The sequence below is a fragment of the Mercenaria mercenaria genome, chromosome 16 (assembly GCF_021730395.1).
Source record: "Mercenaria mercenaria strain notata chromosome 16, MADL_Memer_1, whole genome shotgun sequence".
Classification (NCBI taxonomy): domain Eukaryota; kingdom Metazoa; phylum Mollusca; class Bivalvia; order Venerida; family Veneridae; genus Mercenaria; species Mercenaria mercenaria.
Window position 1 is genome coordinate 32,926,525 of NC_069376.1, and position 22,055 is coordinate 32,948,579.

Genomic DNA, 22,055 nt, shown 5'->3' on the forward strand with positions numbered 1-22,055 from the left:
AGTTGTACGCACAGTATCCGACACATTTGCACCAGCTGGAGACCACCATGGATTACGAGACAGGTGGGAAGCTCATTGTAGCGAAAATGGTGTCAAGTCTGTTATAGGAAACTATAAAGACAACAGGTTCAACGGTATATTCCAGACCTCAGCCGAGATACTTCATCATTCAAATGATATGCTCGAGGTTCTTAGTACAGTACAGCAACCAAACAGAAAACTTATTTCAGTCAAGGCAGACTTGCAGTGTCCAACTATACAAACACTTCTTCATTGTTTTGGACTGTTCTTTCTCAGAGTTACAGGACCTTACTGGAATCTTGTTACGTCTGGCTTAGTGCCTTATTTGAAGCTTTATTCACATATTCAGAGCCTTGCAGACTATTTGCAAACTTGTGTTGCAAATCCCAAAACTCTCTTGAACCCTGAAAATCACTGGCAATCTGATGATGTTGCTGATGTGCAAAACAGAAAATTATTTGAAAATCAAGTGTTCAAAATCTGACAAAACAGAGTTACTGCTTGAATTAATCAAAGTAGTTTCTAGTGCAATGCTTAGATGCATTGAAAAGCAGTTAAAGGATTTTCTCCCCGGTGGCCAGTTTAGTGAGGAACCAAACCCAGAAGATTTGAAATGCACAGGCTATGCACAGTCGACCAATCTTGGCTGCGAACACCATTTTGGGGACTTGGATTCCAGTCAAAAACGTCGCCCAAATGCATCTATGCACCACCACTCCTCAATACAGTTGCTGAAAAGAAATCGCAATAACATGTTGAAATGGCTTTCTCATATGCCCTCTACAGACAGAAATAAAGTTATGAAAGACGCAAGAAAAGGGGGCTGTCATTGAGAAAACTTCATTTAGAATCAGAGAAATGTGTACTAAAAGAAATTCACAATGACATGTTAGTAGAAAAAAAATAAAAAATAAAAAAGAGAAAGAGACTTGAAGCAGAAATAGATGATGAAAATGAGTTTGAAAATGATATGAATATAAACAATGAAAATTTCAGTGTCGGTGAATATATAGCTGTTGCTTACCAGGACAGTTGGTACCCGGGCATTATTGAAAAAACTTGTGATGACTGTCTGTTTGTAAATTTCATGGCTCCAACAAGGCGACCTGGGCATTTCACTTGGCCATCCCGGAAGGATGTGCAGCAAGTGTCTCTTGAATTTATTATAAAACGTGCATTTTTACCCGAGTGCAGAAATTCTGGGCGCTTGTGGTACATTTCTTGTCATGAGGAAATAAACACAAAATTCAAAAAATACAGCAAAATATACTTTTGAGTTGTGAGAAAGGTTGTTGTATGTGTGACAGTATAATGACTATGATAAGAACATGTTATTTATTCATTTAATTTGAGCCATGTCATGGCAAAAACAGTCTGACTTTGGGCCAGCTTAATTATGCCAGTTCCTCACATCTCAGATTTCTGGTTCAGTTTAAGCTAAAATGATTGTGATAAATGCTATTTATTTTTAATTTAGATAACCAAGTGATATTGCTATGTTTTAGTGTTTACATTGTATAAAGCAAATATTGATTATTGTTACATTATGTTTTTGTTTTATGTGTATGATGTGTCTTCATCTTTGAATAAATGTCGAAATCTACATTGATTTTTTGTCAACTTAAAGAAAACTGACATGTATATACCAGGTCCTAGCCAAAATTTAAGTGCAAAAATGAAAAGAGCACCAAAAATTACACAAGACTGCCAATTTTCATGAAGATATCTCAAGTAATAAAAAAATTATGGCAAATTTACTAAAAAATCTGTCATTTTCGGTGCCATCGATTTGGTACAAAATTTACCAAAAATGAGAAAATCTTATAAAAAAGTGCGTGAAATTTTGCGAAAAATACACGTATTTAAATTGCCATAACTTTTTTTCTGGTAGAGATATTTAGAAAAAGTAAACTGTTCTGAGCTTGTCTAATCAAGACCTTTATTATGAAATAGGTTTTATTGATAAATAAGACATTTAAAAAATTAGCTGGGGTTGCTATTCTAACTTCCTAAAATTTCATAAACAGCTGTAAAGTCAAAATGCACATATTGCACAAAATTCAATTCTTAGATCTGTAATGATTTTGTATTGTGGAGCTTTATTAAAACATATTCTCGTAACTTCTTTGCAAGAATGACGTTTATAGTTATAGAATATGCAGTGTTGGTTTGCAGTGAATTTGGTTAATTTTTTTTATACTGTAAAACAGCTTTAAGTTAGCATTGTGTTTCAATATCTGTTTTCAGGACAACAGAGTATCCGAGTTCCAGTTCAGAGTGGAGGTCATACAGTGTTTGTGTGCCGATGCAGCGTGTGCGGCAAAATATTTCCTAGTTCGGCAAAGCTACAGAGACATATGGTGGTTCACACTGGGGAGAAACCATTTGCCTGCCAATATTGTGACTATAGGACCACACAGAATTGTCATCTGAAAACACACATGATAAAAAAACATCTTATAACTGAATAGGACAAGGACGTTTTTTTGTTGTGAATATATGAAATTTACAGAATTGTCAAAGAAAAGCGCATAGGATGAATAAAAACACATTTTACTCCTGAATAGGGTTGTGAGTAGAGGGCAGATGAAATTGTCACCTGAAAGCAGACTTAAACAAAATAATGTTTTTCTTCGAAATTGGGTTGACATTGAAAGTGAACATAGGGCAACATTGAAATGTCATTGTAAAAAAACTTACAATGCACTCCAGAATAGCTACGAGCCTACGACTTATGTGTTTTAAGTAGCATAAACAGTTCTTTGACAGCAGTTACAGTTTTCTTTGAAGGCCATTTTATTAATGTGAGTACATGGATGACACAGTTTTAAGAGACTCGGAACTTCACAAATCTGCGTAAATTTTTGCGTGTGTAATTGATGCTGTTAAATTATGCACTGTGTGATCACTCTTTAGAAAATTGAGTTCAGTTTTATATTGTTGATGCATATGAGGAAGAACAACTCTATGTGGTTTGAAATACATAACATTTTGTAAATGTGAGTCCTAAGTTAGAAAATTTTAAGTGTTTTTAGTTCTGTGACTGTTAATCAGACCATTTTCATCTAAGGGAATTTATTTATTTTATTTAGACATTAAAAACAATGTTGAACCATCCTAATGCCTCTTTTTGTATACATGTAATACTTGCCCATTAATCTAAAAATAGCGTGATGAAGCAAATGGTGATTTGTTCATTGAATAGAGTTTGTTGTAGAAAGGGTTTGTTTGTATAGAAACTCTGTAAGTGGGAAAACATAAAAGTGCTAGGCAAAAAAAAATATGTGGTAACAGTCTCTTTGTTCCTTCCCTCGATATAATTATGCCTTTATATGGAGATGTTATGTTCTTTGGAGGTTTAACTGTATTTTGATTTTTATTACAGATAATTATAGTTGGAATACCTCCGGTTACAGTCCTGATATTACACTTAACAAGTTCCGTTGTGGGATCTGTAGCAAGTCTTTTCGGACTCCATCACTTTTACAACGACATGAGATGGGTCATACTGGAGAGAAGCCGTATACGTGTAATTTCTGTGAATACGCGACAGCACAAAAATGCCACCTTAAACGTCACATGATGTCAAAACATTTCGATAGAATTCAAGAGCTTCAAGATACGTGACAGTTGAAAGATATCATCTTTGATATCACAATGTTAAAACATGTTGATAGAATTGGAGATTTGAAGAGTTGCGATAATCTAAAACTGCCAAATATTTCCATAGATTTGGAGAGTTTCATATCATGCCTCATTTAATGTCAAATGATGAGGAAATTTGTGACAATGCAAAATTATCATAAAATATCATATTTGGATAGAAATTGAGAGTTAGCAAAAGGGGATAATACCCCAGTCACACATATAGTGAAAATAGCTACGTCTAGTTACGGATAGAAACTTAGTAATCTGTATCGAATCGTACCAGAGCCGTACGGATTGGTACGGACTGATACGGATTACTACTTTAAGGTACAACTCAGGTATGGATCTATACGGATTGCTACATTTCTATCTGTGGCTAGACGTAGCTATCTGTGCTGTATATGTGTCTTGGGTATTACATAGTGTTGTTCTCAGTGTGTTTGATGCAATAAAGTAAGTAAAAGTTGCATACCAAGGCTTTGATAATTTTCGATTTTGCTCCAAAAATTTTTCTTCGTTAGGAGCCTCATTTGTGATGTTAAAAATTAGCAAAACATGACAGTTTGTATTTGAGGACATGATGTTGTGTAATATTCATGATTATTATACCTCACATAACTGTCCAATGCAAATTTCCCATTAGTTTAACTTGAATAATATATCATATTCCCCAGTGATTTTATATCACACGCACAAAATCGTTATTTTTAATTTCTGCGCAGGTGATATGATCCATAATTTCATATCACATGTGCAACAGCGTTATTTTGTCTTTCCTGCGCATGTGATGTTATTGTTTCATATCACCCGTTGAGAGATAGATACTTTCGCATTGATTATTTTCTTTTTTATGCTATGTGCAAAACATTTCGAAAACAATTTTTCATCAAAAATTGAATCGAAACTACAACAATAAGCTTGGAAATGATCTAACTAAGAAAATGAGTGCTCACACTTATGTTTCATTTAGAGAAAGAAAGTTATCGCCGTTTTTCGAATGCTACTGACTGACGCAATGTTGAAATATTAAAAAATAAATATAGGGGTCAGCGATATGTAAACGTCTCGACTAAATCTATCAAAAAAGTCTTATTACAGCAAAGTCGCCACAAATTACGAGTCCTAACAAGTAAACACTTTTTAATTCTGTCTTCATTATTTGGTTAGTAATTAGTTTTTAATGTTAAATAAATTATTATGTTGATTTTCCAGTTAATGCTTTGACCCTTATAAGCTTTAGGTATAATAAAATAAATATTGCATTCCTGAGAGGGTGATATGAAAAATGTTCACCCCTCGAAATATGAATATAGACCTCGGCTGGCACCTCGGTCAATACTCATATATCTCACGGTGAACATTTTTCATATCACCCTCTCAGGCATGCAATATTTATATAATATTTTGAAATTGAAACTAGCAAAGAATTTGCAAATTTAATGTGCATTGTTGGGGAATATTAGCCCTTACCCTGCTAAATTTCTATAATGAACTTTTCCATTTTTCAATTTGGACAGTGCCATTAATGGTCTAAAGGGGTGCTTACCCCAAAAGTATTGACTGAAAGGATAACAGTGCAGATCATTATACTAAAGGTGCTTCTAATTTAAGAAACTTATATTGAAATTATGACTGTTTCTTAAAATTTGATTATAATGTCATTCAGACTACTTGATGTTTTGTTTATATGTTGATTTATTTATCTGTCTTTGCCATTAATGTTTTCTGTTTTTGTTTTTGTGTGATCAAAAGCATGTACTAAGCTGATTGTCAATAAATTTGAAACTTGAAACTTGTTATAGTTAACCCTTACCCTGCTAAATTTCTATAATGAACTTGTCCATCTTTCAATTTGGACAGTACCATTAACTGTTAAAAGGGGTGCTTACCAAAAAAAAAAAAAAAAGCTGATTGAATGGTGAACAGCGTTCACAAAGGCAGAATTAATCGTGTCCAAAATGATAAGGGTTAACTTAAGAGATAGTATAAATACTGCAACAGAAGGTTGAAGCTAGCTAGGGATATGAAAACTGTAACTGTGTAATTGGTGATATTTGAGCTGCGCCATGAGAAAGCCAGCATAGTGCATTTGCAACCAGCATGGATCCAGACCAGCCTGCACATATGCGCAGTCTGGTCAGGATCCATGCTGTTCTTAGCTAATGGTTTCTCTAATTGCAATAGGCTTCGAAAGCAAACAGCATGGACCCTGACCAGACTGCAGATGTGCAGGCTGGTCTGGCTCCATGCTGGTCGCAAAGCCACTATGTTGGTTTTGTCACGGCACGACCAAATCAAGTTCCCGCTCATTTTATCTTCTAAAGTGAAATACACAATTTTGTATGAAATTCAACAACTTTACAGTAATTGTGTATTTTATATGATGTGATCATTGTATTAATTAGTGACAACAGACATCTTATGATGGTTCAAAGACACACACAGAGTTCATAAAAGTTTCATTTAATTTTCTTTGCTACATAACTGGTGAAGTAATGTTATTTTAATCAAGAAATATACTGCATGTATAACGAACTGATTGAGATTGTTTTACATGGAAAATTAGATGGACTGTTTTATGTGACAAAATCACAACCATATAATACACAATGTGTTTCTAGACAATGTTGTTTTATAGTATGTAAGTAAAGTTGCTTTGGCTTTATAAAGTGAACAGTGGTGTTTTAACTTTAACTTCAGTATAGTTTCACAAAAAAGAAAAGTTTCCTCTGTAGAGTAGTTTAATGTATTAATCAAATTCTTCCAGGTTTATATTTAACCAGTGATCTCAATTTTGTTACTCTTTTATATTATTTCAGATCATTCAGCGCCACCCGTTCATCCAGGAACACCCAGTTATCAACAGAACATTTGCGATTATTGCCAGAAATCGTTTCGTTCAAATTGGGAATTACAGAGACATATGCGAGTTCACACTGGGGAGAAACCTTTTTCCTGCACTTTTTGCGGACGAGCCTTCTCTGTGAAGAGTAACTTGAAGAAACATGTTTTCAATCTGCATATTTTGCAAAAATGAACAGTTTTGAAATAAGTGAAGAAATATGTGTGTGTTTAATTGGAATAATTTTGGGCTATCAACATTCGTCAGGTTGCCTTTTCATTGTCAATTATGAAATAAATTCAATAAAAAGGACAAAAAATGAATAAGAACTGCTCATATTATATAGGAATAAAGGAAGATGCATGGATTCTGAAAAAGCTTTTTAACTTTTGTCAACTTCTGATTATAAGCAAAGCCGTATGAGCCGTGCCATGAGAAAACCAACATAGTGGGTTTGCGAACAGCATAGATCCAGACCAGCATGCGCATCTGCGTAGTCTGGTCAGGCTCCATGCTGTTTGCTTTTAAAGCCTGTTGGAATTGGAGAAACTGTGAGCAAACAGCATGGATCCTGACCAGACTGCGCGGATGCGCAGGCTGGTCTGGATCCATGCTGGTGGCATACCTACTATGTTGGTTTTCTCATGGCACGGTTCATTATGTGTTTTGTGCTGAATAATATAGGGGTACTGCCATATATATGGTTATGTAAATGACTTTATATTAGCTTTGTTATTTGTCCAATAGTTGTCTTAATTTACTGTGAAATCATTAATATTATGTGGGGGACTAATTTTCATGGATTTTGTGGTTTAGTTAATCCACGAAATTTTATCCCAACAAACAAGTAAAATTCCCATTCATTTTACATTCTAATTGAAATCCACGAATTCATATCCCCAAGAAATAGCTGTTTTGACCAAAACCATGAAATTTTTTGCCTATGAAATTAAATGATTTTACAGTATTATTCAATTTTTGAAATCATTAACAAGACTTTAGTCCTTAAGAAAGAACTGGAATTATCATGCTTGATGTTTGACATTTTATTTTTTTTTATAATGGCTTCATTATGTAATCTGAAGTACAGTGGCAGATGGCTATGATGTGAATATATGATGATGACATCTTTGTTTGAAATAAAAGTAGTAAGCATCAAGTTGAATGTTGTAAATATGTATTATTTGTCATGGCAAAAGGCACCAGTTGTTAGAATAATGAGGTAGAGGATAGAAGAAAATATGTGACTGTAAAGGTTGTGTAAATATTCCGAAAAAGAAAGAAAAAAAAGCCATAATTCTTTGTGTATTGATACATACAGATGTTATTATTCAGGTAATAAAACAGATGTTCAAATCTTGACAAACTACTGATTTACCAAGCTCAATTTAGGTAAAATGTCACTAAAATAGTAAGCTGCTGAATCATGAAGATATAATTTTTATGTCAAGTTTTTGATAATGTTAGATTTAACTTAGTTTTATTGGAAGCTGCTGCTCTCAGACTCCCTCTTCCTGATGTGTGCACCACCATCTGCACCAGGTAAACCAGACCACCTTAAATCCACACATACAGTATGTATAAACCATGATGCTGTGGTTCTTTACAGGTTTTCGTCAAAAGTTTTTTGAAGTGTTGTGTTGAAGGTGTGTGTCTAATATGTATTTTCATACTTTCAATTTATAAATGTCTTTGGTTATCTTTCAGGTGGAACTTTGGCAGAAGACATGGATCTAGGGAAGAAATACATGTGTACATTTTGTGGGAAAAGCTTCCTGTACCAGTCATGGCTGCAGAGACATGTGTTAGTTCACACTGGAGAAAAACCTTACAAGTGTGAGACATGTGATCGTGCATTTTCTGACAAAGGGAACTTGTCAAAACATAGGTTGATCCATATGAACATACAAATATGAAGGTTCAAGTGTTACAAGTATGGATGTACATTGAGATGCTGTCAAAATATTGGTTGATCCATATGAACATAACTGTATAAATGTACAAGTGTGACATGTGTGATTGTGCACTTTCTGACGAAGGGAATCTGTCAAAACATTGGTTGATCCATATGAACATAAAATGTAAAGGTTCAAGTTTTAAATGTATGGTCGTATACAGGGATCATCCTACAAGGCGATTTGAGCGATATCGTCGCTGTAAAGTCGGCCACTTCGCCTAATTATCGCCTCCAGGCGAAATCCGGATCGCCGAGTTTTTCTGAGTGTTGTAATCTGTTTACTTAAAGTTGTAAAACTTTATGCATATTCTAGATTAAATTACCGATAAATCCATAGTCAACCCTGCCTACTCACCTGTCAAACTTCAGTGAATCGTATCATTAATATCCCACAGTGTTATAATCAATAATATTGTAAGCCGCCGCCATTTTTGAAAATTTTCAATCGGCGTGTAAAAAGCTGATAAACTTAACAAGTGCATGATCTTATGCATCAATTGTATATTATTTATTTATTTTATTAAAACTTACTTCAAAAAATATTTCAAATACGGCCAATTTCTGTAAATGAATTCCCCGGGCGCTGTTGATAAAAAAAAATACGATTACGCGGACGTCTCAACTGCCGTACAGAATTATTGTAAAAAGATTGCCAATATCTATGAGTTTGGTATTATTTTGATGAAGATTGATAAATATATCAATTAGATGTATAAATCTGAACAAGTTGATGCAAGAATCGGGCATTATTAAAGCACGAGAATCGAAACATGAATGAAAATTTTCATGGCATTTCGATCGTGCACCTGATAAACTTACGAGTTTTGGACGTGTAAATTTCGAATAAAATTGTAAGGCGACTTTTTCTTAGCTAAGTTAATACTTTATTTAGAAATTCATGAAAATAATAATGCAATGATCAATTTCCTTAAATAATTACTGTTTATAAATTATAGCAAGACCCACAGAAAGTGGAAATATATAATTATATGCAGGAAACTGAATACTATGTCGAATCTTCTCCTTAAATTCCTTGATTTCTCCCTAAATTCTGCGGAGGGAGAACTCTCCCTAAAATTTTGACCTAGGATGATCCCTGGTATATTGGGAAGTTGTCAAAACATAGGTTGATCCATATGAACATAAAAATGTAAAGGTTCCAGTGTGAGTCGTACGGTTGTAAACTGGGAAGCTGACAAAACAGGTTGATCCATATGAACATAACAGTATATGGTACAAGTGTGACATATGATCGTACATTTCTGAAAAAGAGAACCTGTCAAAACATAGGTTGATCCATATGAACATAATTAAATAAAGATTCTAGTGTGAGATGTGTGATTGTGCACTTTCTGACAATGGGAACCTGTCAACATATAACAAAATAAAGGTACAAGTGTTAGACATGTGTTCATGTTTTTTCTGGCAAGGGAAACCTGGCAATACCTAGATTAATTCATAGGAACATAACTATAAACAGGTACAAGTGTTAAACATATGATGGTGTATTTTCTGACAAAAATGAACGTGTCATAACATAAGTTGATCAATATGAATGTATAATATAAAGGTATAATTGAAAGGCAAGTGATAGTGCATTTTCTGACAAATTGAAGATGTCAGAACATAGGTTGGTGCATATGAACATGACAATATAGAGGTAGAAGTGTTAGACATTTGATTGTGTATTTTCTGACAAAGGGAAAATGTCAAAACATAGGTTGGTGCATATGAATGTGACAATATAGAGATAGACACTCATGTTAGACATTTGATTGTGTACTTGACAGACCATAGACTTATATGAACTTAAAAATATACTGGTATAAGTGTGACATATGAGTGTGTATTTTCTGACAAAGGGAACCTGTCAAACTTTTGGCAGATTAATATTTTTACAAGTGTGATAATTAAAGTCACTCCCTATATGCATATATGCATTTGTAATATACCACTTGAAGTGTTGGTGAATATTGTGTTGCACACCAACTATTTATAGGACCAGAATTTTGTTTACCTTAGTAACATTTCCTCTGAAAATGTATTCCTCAGAATTCTTTACATAATGCTTTTTGGCCCTAATAAAAGATGCTGCCAAATACTTATGAGAATAGAACTGATTTGTGAATAGTGATTTGTCAGTGGTCTTGTTGTACTTACCCAGTGTGTCAGGTTTTAGGACAGATGTAAATTGATCTGAGGCCTGTTTCACAATACCCCAAGTTCTGTCCTAAGTATGAACTTTCAAAACACATTCATTTCATAGGATATAACATGTATGTATCATTTTGATAAAAGATGTCATTAATTCATTTTTAGGAAAGATCTATATCATTTTTGTTTTGCACAGATTCTAAGAATAGCCAAATAATTAGGATGAATCAACTTAAAATGTTTTTCGTGAAACATTTTACTCCCAAATTCTAACTTTGTCCCGAGTAAAATGGGCACCAGATGGCTTTTCAGTTTTGTTGTGTTAGTAGAAAATAAGTCACAATTTGGCACTTAAGTGCAAATAGTATTTTACTCTGCTTTGACTCATCTGCAGGATGAATTTGTGAATAATTGTGTATTCCTTTTCTGTTGTTTCAGAGGGCGACAGGGCAAGAGAGATTTACCAGATGCATGGTATGACAGCACCGGAGGGTCAGTTGTTCCCGTGCGACAAATGTGGTAAAACGTTTCCCAAGAACTGGCAGCTGAAGAGACATTATAGAATGCACACTGGAGAGAAACCGTTCACATGTCCAGTATGCTTCAAGGCTTTTGCTGACAAAGGCAACTTGAATAAACATTTAGTTGTCCACATGAATGTGTAAACTTGCTAGCGTGCTTCAAGGTTTTCGCGGACAAAGACAACTTGCATAAACATCGAGTGTCCACATTAATTTATAAAATCGCTAGTATGCTTCAAGACTTTCGCTGATGAAGGCAACTTTAATAAATATTAATTTTAGTTGTCTACATGAATGTATAAACTCAAATAAATGCTTCAAGACTTGAATAAAATGTCACTGCAAGGGGCTACATAAAGAACTTTGTGTCTTGTGCTTGAATTTGAAAAACTGTTCGTCGCAAGGATAAACATGTGGAGTGGAAATATTTTTAAAATCAGTATTGAAATAAATCAGTCTTGATGGAATTGAAGTAAACCATTAAAAAGTATAGAAGTCTAAAATGAAAGAAAAACAGACACCTGTACCCACAACTTTCCTGCATAAATTTGTTTCTACATTTTCTGTCATGATTTTATTACTAATAAAGTTTCTCTGTGTATTATTTAGCTAGCATTTTAGTGGTCCAAGTACGGCCCAAGTTTCAGTTCTGTTGCATTATGGAATGTCATAATCTGATAATTGTTCACTGAAATTTAGATTTAGAAAACAGAACAGATCCAGGTAAGGGTAGATCCCTTGTAGTACCCCACCTTCCCCAATTATTATCAAATTAATTTGAGCCCTAAAATGTGTGAATCTATTTTTGTGCACAAAACAAGTTAATATAGAATGATCTTTTTTCCTTTTTCACCAATTTACTATTTCATCATTATCATCATCATCACCATCATCGTCTTCGGTAATTTCCTCACTCTAGAAGAGAACCAAACTTAGGAAAGTCCTGATGAGCCTTTTAAAAAAAACTTCCTATTCGTAAGTTTCTGGACATAAAGGTTTGACATTTAAAAATGTTCTCTAGAAAAAGATGTTACTTTCTTGCAATTTAGGATGTAGTATAATGCCGTTGGAGTATAAAATAAAGTTTCTGTTTATTATGAAATGATAGATAAGTCTTTGTTTTGGCTGTCATGTCTAAATTGTGGTAGAACTAAAGAAAAATGATAAATATTTGAATGACGTTTTTCTGTATTTTCAGGAACTCTAAATAAAGGCGACAATTTTAGCAGCCACACTGATAAAGCCTCTTTGAAAAAGCCGTTCGCGTGTGACTTGTGCGGGAAATGTTTTCCAAGAAATTGGAACCTACAGCGCCATTACAGAATTCATACTGGAGAGAAACCTTATGTTTGTAATGTTTGCTTCAAAGCTTTTACCGACCGAGACAATATGAATAAACATACTGTCTCACATATGAGCTAAATTAATTTAGAGAGAAACAATAATTTTGTGCATTTGAGCTAAATTGATTGTCAGAGAAACCATTGTTTAGTGCAATTAAGCTAAATTGACTGAAAGAAACAGTTGTTTTGTGCAATTAAGCTAAATTGAGTGTGAAAGAAACAGTTGTTTTGTTCATTTAAGCTAAATGACTGTGAAAGAAACAGTTGTTTTGTGCATTTAAGCTACTGTGAGAGAAACAGTTGTATTGTGCATTTGAGCTAAAATTGATTGTCAGAGATGCCATTGTTTTGTGCAATAAAGCTAAATTGGCTGTGAAAGAAACAGTTGTTTTGTGCATTTAAGCTAATTGGTTGTAGAGAGACAGAACTTCGTTTTGTGCATTTGAGGTAGAGGAATGCTTCTTTTGTACAGTTAATGTAAAAAGGCTGTAGAGGAATACTTTTTTGTGAAGTTAAGCTGGGATGCATTTGAATCTTTTTGGCATTTGAGTGAAATTGTGAGTATCTACAGAGGGTACTAAGACTTCTTTGTTTACTTAGATTTTAGTAATGGACAGTTATTTAATTATACATGCACTTCTAACAATTAAGATGTAAACTATGGACTTTATATCTGGAAATAAGTGAATAACAGTCATTCTTTGTCGTAACACTGATTGACAGCAAATACTGATGAATCTGTGTAATACAGGAAAGCATTTAGTTTGGGATTTCCTTACAGATTGAAATTCACCACTTGCCTTCTGCTTAAAGGGCAACTATAAAAGATCGGATGTAAGTTACAGGTATTGTTAGTTTTTAAATCTATATTAAAAAAAAACTCATCAAAGAAATTTGCAACACATAATGTCATTCAAGCTGTATTTTCTGCCATTGGAATTTAAATTGTTCACCCTGTTGAGGTTTCATTATCTCTTTACTGTTAACCCTAACCCTGCTAAATTTCTGTAATGGATTTGTCCATCATTCAATTTAGGCAATATAATTTATTATTGGAAGGGGTGTTCACTGAAAATTAACTGACTGAATAGTGGACAGTGTAGACCATGATCAGCCAGCACTAACCCCTTATAAAGCATCAACATGTAGAAAGTTACCCACTTCTTACGCAGATATGACAAAACTATTATTTTCTGTTTTTACATGTTGATTCTTCTTCTGTTGAAATTATTACAAAAATGAACTTACTTAATGCATTAAAATTTTGTTTGTCATTAAAATGCCTGTCACAAAATCTGTATGAAATAAAATTGGAAATACTTCCACAGCGTGTAAGTGTTTTTATTTATTTTTCTAGTTGCATATTTTGAGTGAAGTAATGTTTTCTGACTTGATGTATAAGGTTGGAAAAAAATCCCCCATTAATCATTTTAAAATCAAGTCTTTCTTTATTCAGATTTAATGATAATCAAATGCTGTAAGTTTCATTCAAATAAGGTTAGTTTAAAGCAGATCACAAAAGCCCTAAATAATCACCACCCTTTTAGAAAGATCCAACAACAGAGGTGTTATTATTAATGAGCCATACCATGAGAAAACCAACACATTGCATTGGCGACCAGCATGGATCCAGATCAGCCTGCGCATTCGTGCAGTCTGGTCAGGATCCATGCTGTGCGCGAACGGTTTCTCTGACTGCAATAGGCTTTGAAAGCGAACAGCATGGATCCTGACCAGACTGAGACTACAGGAGAAATAGCTTGGGCTTCAGTCCACTGTAGTAGGGAGAAATCCCCCCAGCCCAAATGAAAACCCTTGCAACACCCTGTGGGCACTAACTTGGAGATTTATTATAATTCATGGTCATGATATTAGGTGTCTAAGACTAAAGCTATACAATATTGACTGCATGACTGTATTTGCACATACATTATCTATACATATAGGTTAAATATTATTCTGCCTCTTTTTTTTCAGATTCACAATTCACTGGTAAATCTTCTGCGGCAAAGAATGAATACCCCTGCGCTTTTTGTCATCGTACCTTTTCCTGGAAGTCGTCGCTAACAGCACACCTCAAATGTCACACTGGGATCAAACCATACAGCTGTACTATATGCGGGAAAGCCTTCGCAGATTCCAGCAACCTTAGAAAACATATGATTATACATGCAAGATAAGATTCTAGTCATTCTGTGTCTGGAAGGAATGATTGAATTGGAATTAAAGCAGAAATGACAGTATTGCAGTCCTGGTGATGTTATCAGACTTTGATAGGCTTCTGAAATCATTGAATTAACCAGAGAATGTGAATCAGATTGATGATGACAAATTTGTATATCGTTATAGCAAAGTCTGTTCAAATTCAGCATAATTTTAACTGTGAATTTAGCAATTCAAGATATTGAATTTAGCAGAATTCAAGATACTGTAAAATCTTTTAATTTCGGCATGAAATTCGTGTTTCAAACAGCATTCAGGATATAAATCGTGATTTCAACTTTTGAACATAAAGATAAAATTTACTTGTCTGGATTAATTCGGATTGCTCAGCATGAAATTCCACGAAAATTATCCCATGAATATTATGATTCACATAATATTTAGCAGACGAGACTGTGATTTAGCAGAATCAAAATGAATTACAATCAGGCTTTGTGTATTTATTGTGTATTATACGTAGTTCAAGATGTAAGAGTTTGACAATAATTAGGCTATGTGAATTTAGCAGAATTTAAGTTGTGAAATTTTACAATATTATTTCAAGATTTGTGAATTCAGCACAATTCAAGCTATGTGAATTTAGCATGACTGAAGTTATTATATATATCAATACTATTGCTGATGCTGTAAGATTTGGACATAATTCAAGCATGTGACTTGATTGTAACTTAGAATATGTAAATTTATTGTAATTTGACTGTTATCAATTGTTCCCATGAAATGGAGCAAAAGAATATGTTTAAAACAGATCTGATACAGGCAAAATTTGACTTAAGTGAATGAAGCGTTTCATGTTTTGTAAGGCAAGCTCAGTAAAGGCAGAATTTGAACTTTGTGAATAAAAAAGATTCAAGTATAATTAAAATATTGGAGTTTTTGCTGTTAATTTGATTAGAAGCAAATTTAAATTGTGTTGATGAAAATGGTGAAGGGAATCAAAAAATGCTACTGACAAACGTCCGAACATAATTAACATTTTGAAACTGCTTGTTTGCAGTTAAACTTTTCTTAAGTAGCCAGCTAAGGGAGTCAGTGCAACAGTCTATCTGCTTAAGACAGGTGGCAGCTGAAGACAGGTTGAAATTTGACCAGGTCATTTCTGGAAGTTAGCTAACTGGCTACTCAAGACAAGTGGCTGCTTAATACAGGTGGCTGCTAAGGCAGGTTCAGCTGTATAAGTAAATTAAGTTCAAGGGTAACCCCTTTTTAAGCTTGCCTGAACACTGTTTAGGGTGAGCTATTGTGATTGCTTGTGTCCATTGACTCTTGTCTGTTGTCATTAACATCTGACTGTTAACACTCCAGAGGTCACAGTTTTGGTCAAGCCTTAATGAAACTTGGTCAGAATATTGCCCTCTGTAAAATTTCAGATAATTTTAGTAACTGGTCATCAGGGATCAAAAACTAGGCCACTAGGCCAATCAGAAGGAAAACACTAGATGCATTAGTAAATAAATCCTTGTGTTTTACATGATAATTGAGCCGCGTCATGAGAAAACCAATATAGTGTGTTTGCGACCAGCATGGATCCAGACCAGCCTGCGCAACCGCACAGTCTGGTCAGGATCCATGCTAGTCACTAATGGTTTCTCTAATTGCAATAGACTTTGAAAGCGAACAGCATGGATCCTGACCAGACTACGCAGATGCGCAGGCTGGTCTGGATAGATGCTGGTCGCAAAGCCACTATGTTGGTTTTCTCATGGCACAGCTCATATTTTCTTTGCTTCTCTGAAAGAATATGTTCTTTAAAGGTGTTGTGTTGTTTTGAAATAGATTGTGAGAAGAAATTGTAATATGCTAACGATAGACATTTCATGCATTTTAGAATAAAATTGATACTTTTATTTAACAGTGACAGAATTTCTTTGTTTTATACTTTCAGGCTATTCAGAGACTTCTGTTAGTATGAGCCAGGCCGGGAAGACGGCGTGCAGTTTTTGTGGGAAGTACTATGATAAGTCATACATGCCTGTACACATGCGCACTCACACAGGAGAGAAACCATTCAAATGTGGAATTTGTGGCAAAGGTTTCTCTGACAAGAGCAACCTAACCAAGCATAAAGTTATACATATCTGGATAAAAAAGTGATGATAAAAAACTTGTGATCAAGACTGGTAACACCTCTGAGAAGAGTTATCTAAGCAAGTATAAAGATATACATCTGGATATAAAAGTGAACCTGAAAATACTCGTGACCAGTTTGGTAACAAGTAATCTAACCATGTATAAATTTATACATCTCTAGATGTAAAAGTGACACTGAAATTAATTTTGATCAGTCTTCTCTGAAAAGGAAAATCTAAGCAAGCATCTCTGGATAAAAAAGTGATACTGAAAATCTCGTGACCAGTTTGGTAATGCCTTTTCTGACAAGAGTTATCTAAGCAAGCATAAATTTCTACATCTTTGGAAAAAAATGCTAAAACTACTGAAGACCCTTTTGCATTGCATTCTCTGGCAAGAGTTATTAAACTAAACTTAGCTATACATTCTCTGGATAAAAATTAGACACTGAAAGTATTTGTGATCAGTCGGGTAATGTTTTCAAAACAGAGTAATTTTGCGAAACATTTAGTTTCTGGATGTATTTAAAGTGATGTTGAAAATACTTGTGACTAGTTTGGTAACACCGTTTTTGACAAGTGTAACTTTACCAGACATTTCTGAAGTCAAAAAATTTAAAAAGAAGAGAAGAGAAAAAAACGTTTTGATCAGTTCAGCCTTCTGTACATATGAATGTGAAGAACTTTTAGAGATATGGTAGATTAAACTTTTAGAGATATGGTAGATTAAACTTTTAGAGATATGGTAGATTAAACTTTGACTTGAACAGAAGAAATTTATTAATGTTGTTACAGACTCCTACATTTCCATATTTACATATAGCCATTGTGTAACCCTCCTAGCAAATAAGGAATTTGTACTTACCATGTTTTACAAAGATGAATGAGTGTGTAAAAATATCTGATACAACATTATTATCCTTTCATTGATATTTAGTTATATATTTTGTAGTTTAGTTATTAATATTTGTTCACTTTCATTGTTGCTGTAAAAGTTTGTAAGTTCCATTTATATTGTAATAAGAGTTATGTACATGACAGTGTTAGACAATTAGATATAAAAAAAAAGCAAGAATTAGATTTGTATTGGCTAGATATTTGTAACAATAAATGAATAATTGCATGATCTTTTTTGTAACTTTTCAATATAACCAGAAGGACTGGTTTGTTCTGAAATACAATATTGGATGTAACCACAGTAAGGACATATGACGTGACACGTGTACTTTGGTGGAGATACACGTACATGTACTTTGGTGGAGATACACGTACATGTACTTTGGTGGAGATACACGTACATGTACTTTGGTGGAGATACACGTACATACAGCTTTTCACAGTGGTCTGTTATATGTCAACATCAGCTGGTTAGTCTTTTCTAATTCCTCTTAAAAAGACTGTTATGGTGTTTGGTTGATGTTAGGATGGCAGTTTACAGTGTTGCAATGGTGAATCTGACAGTAGGCAAATGATCATCATGATTTGCACTTTTTGTTGAGAATGGTTGTAAGCCTCACTTAAGACTGAACACTGTTAAACATTTGCTGAACATTGCTAAATATGAAATGGCATAGATGAGATTGTATAGCCATGTTATGGCAATATAGAGCATATTCTCAAATTATACCTGCATGCTGTTTAAAATACTGTATTTTTTAATCTTACTAACTGGGCAGTTTTTACAACAAAATTAAATCAAGTGCTTAAAAAGTTTGTGAATCTGTATTTCAGGTGAGGACCTAGATGCACTGCCCAGTCCTTCATATGAGGAAAAGTACAGCGGACGGTTTCTATGTCCTCTGTGTAACCGTTACTTCAACAGAAGTTACAGAAAGACACATATGAGAATTCATTCTGGAGAGAAGCCATATGTTTGTGTTACTTGTGGGAAGGGATACGCTGATAGTAGTAACCTGAAAAAACATAGAGTGAAACATGTGATTGAAGAGTCCAGGAAATGACATAAGTCATGGAAATGGCACAAGTCAAGGAAATGACACAAGTCAGGGAAATGACACAAGTCAGGGAAATGACAATTTCATTTGTTTTACATGCAGGAAGGAATATGCTGACATAAGTGGAAATCTGATGGAAAACAAAAACAATATGAAATATAGCATTGAGAATAGATAGATGAATTAAACAAGTGACAATTTCCTATGTTTCGTGGTAGATGTGATTGAACCTTTGTAAACTAGGCCATTTGTGTTTACATGAGTTTAGGAAAGTTTAAGCTGTTTTAATAGCATGCGGTATTTAAAGAATATATAGAAAACTTTGAAGCCAACTTACCATTGCTTTTTAATTTGTTTATGCCATTCAAAAGAAAAGGTCAGGTTATACATTACTCTATCATATCAAAAGTAAGTTATACCTGTTCTGTTTGATTCTATCTGTATTTTAACAGCATGTATTTTGTTTAAATGCTGTTGTAAATATAGATCACTAGGTCAGAGTTCTATGAATAATTGAACTTGTGATAACTGTAGCTTGTATATGATAGCATGGCTCTGATCTGCAGTCACCTTTGCCATGGCTTCTGACCCTGGTGACCATTACTGTTGCTCTGACCCTAGTGACCTTTGTCAAGACTGTGACTGTAATAAACTGTTCTTCCTATGTTGTGAGAAACCATTTTACACTTAAGTGATCTATGAAAACAGATTTGGCCATTTGTAAATCTTTGATCTGGTGCAAGTTTAAGAAGAAAGGCGAAGTATAATAAACATGATAAAAACTTACTGTCAAGACAAAATTTTCAACAGTATAATTATAATCTTTACCTTTAGCTTGCTGGTGCCATGTGATTCTGCCTTTGCAACCAGTGCAGACCAAGATTGACTGACGTGCAAGCTGATCTTGGTCTGCACTGTTCACTATTCAGTCAGTAAATTTTCGATGATCACCCCTTCAAATAGTAAATGGTACTGCCGAAATTGAATGATCGACCAGTCCATTTTAGAAATTTAGCAGGGTAAGGGTTAAAAATACATTCTGCTGTTTTAAATATAGCATTGATATATTTTTATTTTATCTTTCAGGTGAAGAACTTGACAGCGCGATTGTCTTTGGTTTATCTGCTCAGAAATCTTCTGGAAAGTTTACATGTCCGCTTTGTAACCGTGTCTTTAACCAGAAATACAGAAAGACACATATGAGAATTCATACTGGAGAGAAGCCGTACAAATGTGACCATTGTGGTCGTGGATTTGCTGATAGTAGTAATTTGAATAAACATAAAGTCATACACTTTCAGATGGTGGAGTAACTTGAACAAACATAGTCATACACTTTCAAATAGTGGAGTAAACAGTGAACATTGACACAAAATTACACGCTTTCAAAGTGGTAGTGTAAACAAGGAATACATTGTTTGTGAAAAATAGAACTTAAAAATGCAAACATTACAAAGATGGAGCATACTGTGAAGGAACAAAATAATAATATTACTGGTATAGTGGAAAATGTAGTGATTAATCATACAATTACATACTTTTAAATGGTGCAGTAAACAGTGAATGAACGTAAAATCAAATGCTTTCAAATGGTGCTGTAAATAGTAGACTATAGTGCTTAAACATAAAATTACACACTTTCAAATGGTGGGGCCTCCTAGGCTGTGCGGTTAAGGTCACTGACTTAAAATCACTTTAAGACTCGGAGCGTTGAATTTTTCATGTGGGGAAGCCATCCAGCTGGCTTAAGGAAGGTCAGTGGTTTTACCCAGGTGCCCGCCTGTGATGAAATAATGCACGGAGGGGCACCTGGGGTCTTCCTTCACCATGAAAAGCTGGAGGGGCACCATTATGACCTATAATTGTGTGGTGTGACTTGGGAACCCAACAAAAAACAAAAAAGAAAACCCAAAAACTTTCAAATGGTGGTGCAAATGGTGAATTTAAATAAAGTCAAACACTTAACAGTGGAGTAAATTATAGTGATGAAGCTTTCCAGCTGGCTTATAAGTGCCATTCAGTGCCTAAATCAATGCACAGAGGGGTAAATGGTGTCTTCTTCCACCTGGGAAAGTTGCCATATGAATTTACTGATGTTGGTGTGACTCTGAACGAAACAGTAACAAGAAATCCTCACAAACAAAACAAAAACTTAGACATTGGCTGATTCTTATTGTAATAGGAAATATTAGTAATGAACTTTATGGTATTTTTTTAATGGTATACTGTAAAACCATTTAATTTCGCGGGCATGAAATTTCGTGGTTTTGGTTAAAACAACAATTTCATGCGGATATGAATTCCTGAATATCAACTTTTGAACATAAAATGAATAGGAATTTTACTTGCTCATTGGGATTAATTATCGTGGATTAACTCAGCCATGAAATCCACAAAAATTAGCCCCCATGAATATTAATGATTTCACAGTAAATGGTAACTTAGCATTAAAAGAAGAAAAAAAAAAAAAAACAGTAGCACAAAACTACTGATGAATAGGTTGTTGTATGTTTATAGTATATGCTTATTATTGGTGCTGTACATTTAAGTTGTAAAGAACATTAAAACTTTAAAATATCATGTTGTTACTTAGTTAAATGTGTTTGTTTTATGCTGGACAATAAGATTTTTTTTTTTAAGTAGAACTTTTTTTTGACATTTGTTCATAGGGTTAGTCATGCTGTTGGTGCTTGCATTAGCTGCGGTATTCCCATCACAGAAAATTTGCGTGTAAGCAAGTTGCACTGAAACCAATAGGCCTGATGCTTTCAAACTTTACACATGTATTCGGCATCATGAGGTAACTGCACAGGCCGCCATTACATGATTGAATTACTGTTGAAAAATGGTGTTAAACCCAACACAAACAAAATGACTGTACAGGACAAGTTACTTAACTTAAGCTTTTATTTTGTCAAAGTTATGCCCCATTTTGACTTAGAATTTCAGGTTTAAGTTTTGTATGTAAGTTTTTTTTTCAAAAACTACCAGGCAAAATGCTCTCAAACTTCACACATGTAACTCTAGCATTTATTTTGTCAAAATTATGTCCCGCTTTAGCATAGAAATTTTGGTTAAAGTTTCTCATGTAAGGAGTTTTTGCGAAAAGGAGTAAATCAAATTCTTTCAAACTTCTTGCAACTTCGACATCAAGTGACCTCACACGGCAAAGTACATAACTTTATTTTTCCTTTTTAACATAGAAATTGTTTTTCAGTTTAACATGTAAGCATGTTTCTCAGGAATTACTTGACCAAATGTTTTCAGATTCTGCACACGTCTTTGGCATCATGGAATTACATCATGCCTGAAGTTTCATATC

At 34.2% G+C, this 22,055-nt stretch overlaps 1 protein-coding gene across 29 annotated transcripts in view; it reads left to right on the top strand.

Moving 5' to 3' along the window:
- The window catches only part of LOC123540008 (sal-like protein 3), a 174,252-nt gene that overhangs the window by 44,798 nt on the left and 107,399 nt on the right, over positions 1-22,055 (top strand). The window contains exons 5-6 of one of the 29 annotated variants that reach the window (XR_008367808.1): positions 2,269-2,825; positions 3,407-3,544. The exons of 17 other annotated variants lie outside the window; for them this stretch is intronic. Coding sequence is in view for 10 of the 12 variants with exons in the window: in XM_053526615.1 (XP_053382590.1) it covers positions 3,407-3,648 (242 nt within the window). In the remaining 2 variants the exon portion in view is untranslated. Of the gene's footprint in view, positions 1-2,268; positions 3,296-3,406; positions 5,462-6,488; positions 6,906-8,218; positions 10,308-11,060; positions 11,752-12,341; positions 13,815-14,463; positions 14,829-16,594; positions 17,905-18,509; positions 18,755-19,819; positions 21,364-22,055 lie in introns of those variants that run through there. 11 more of the 29 variants (XR_008367809.1, XM_053526622.1, XM_053526620.1 and 8 more) reach the window with 11 other exon arrangements.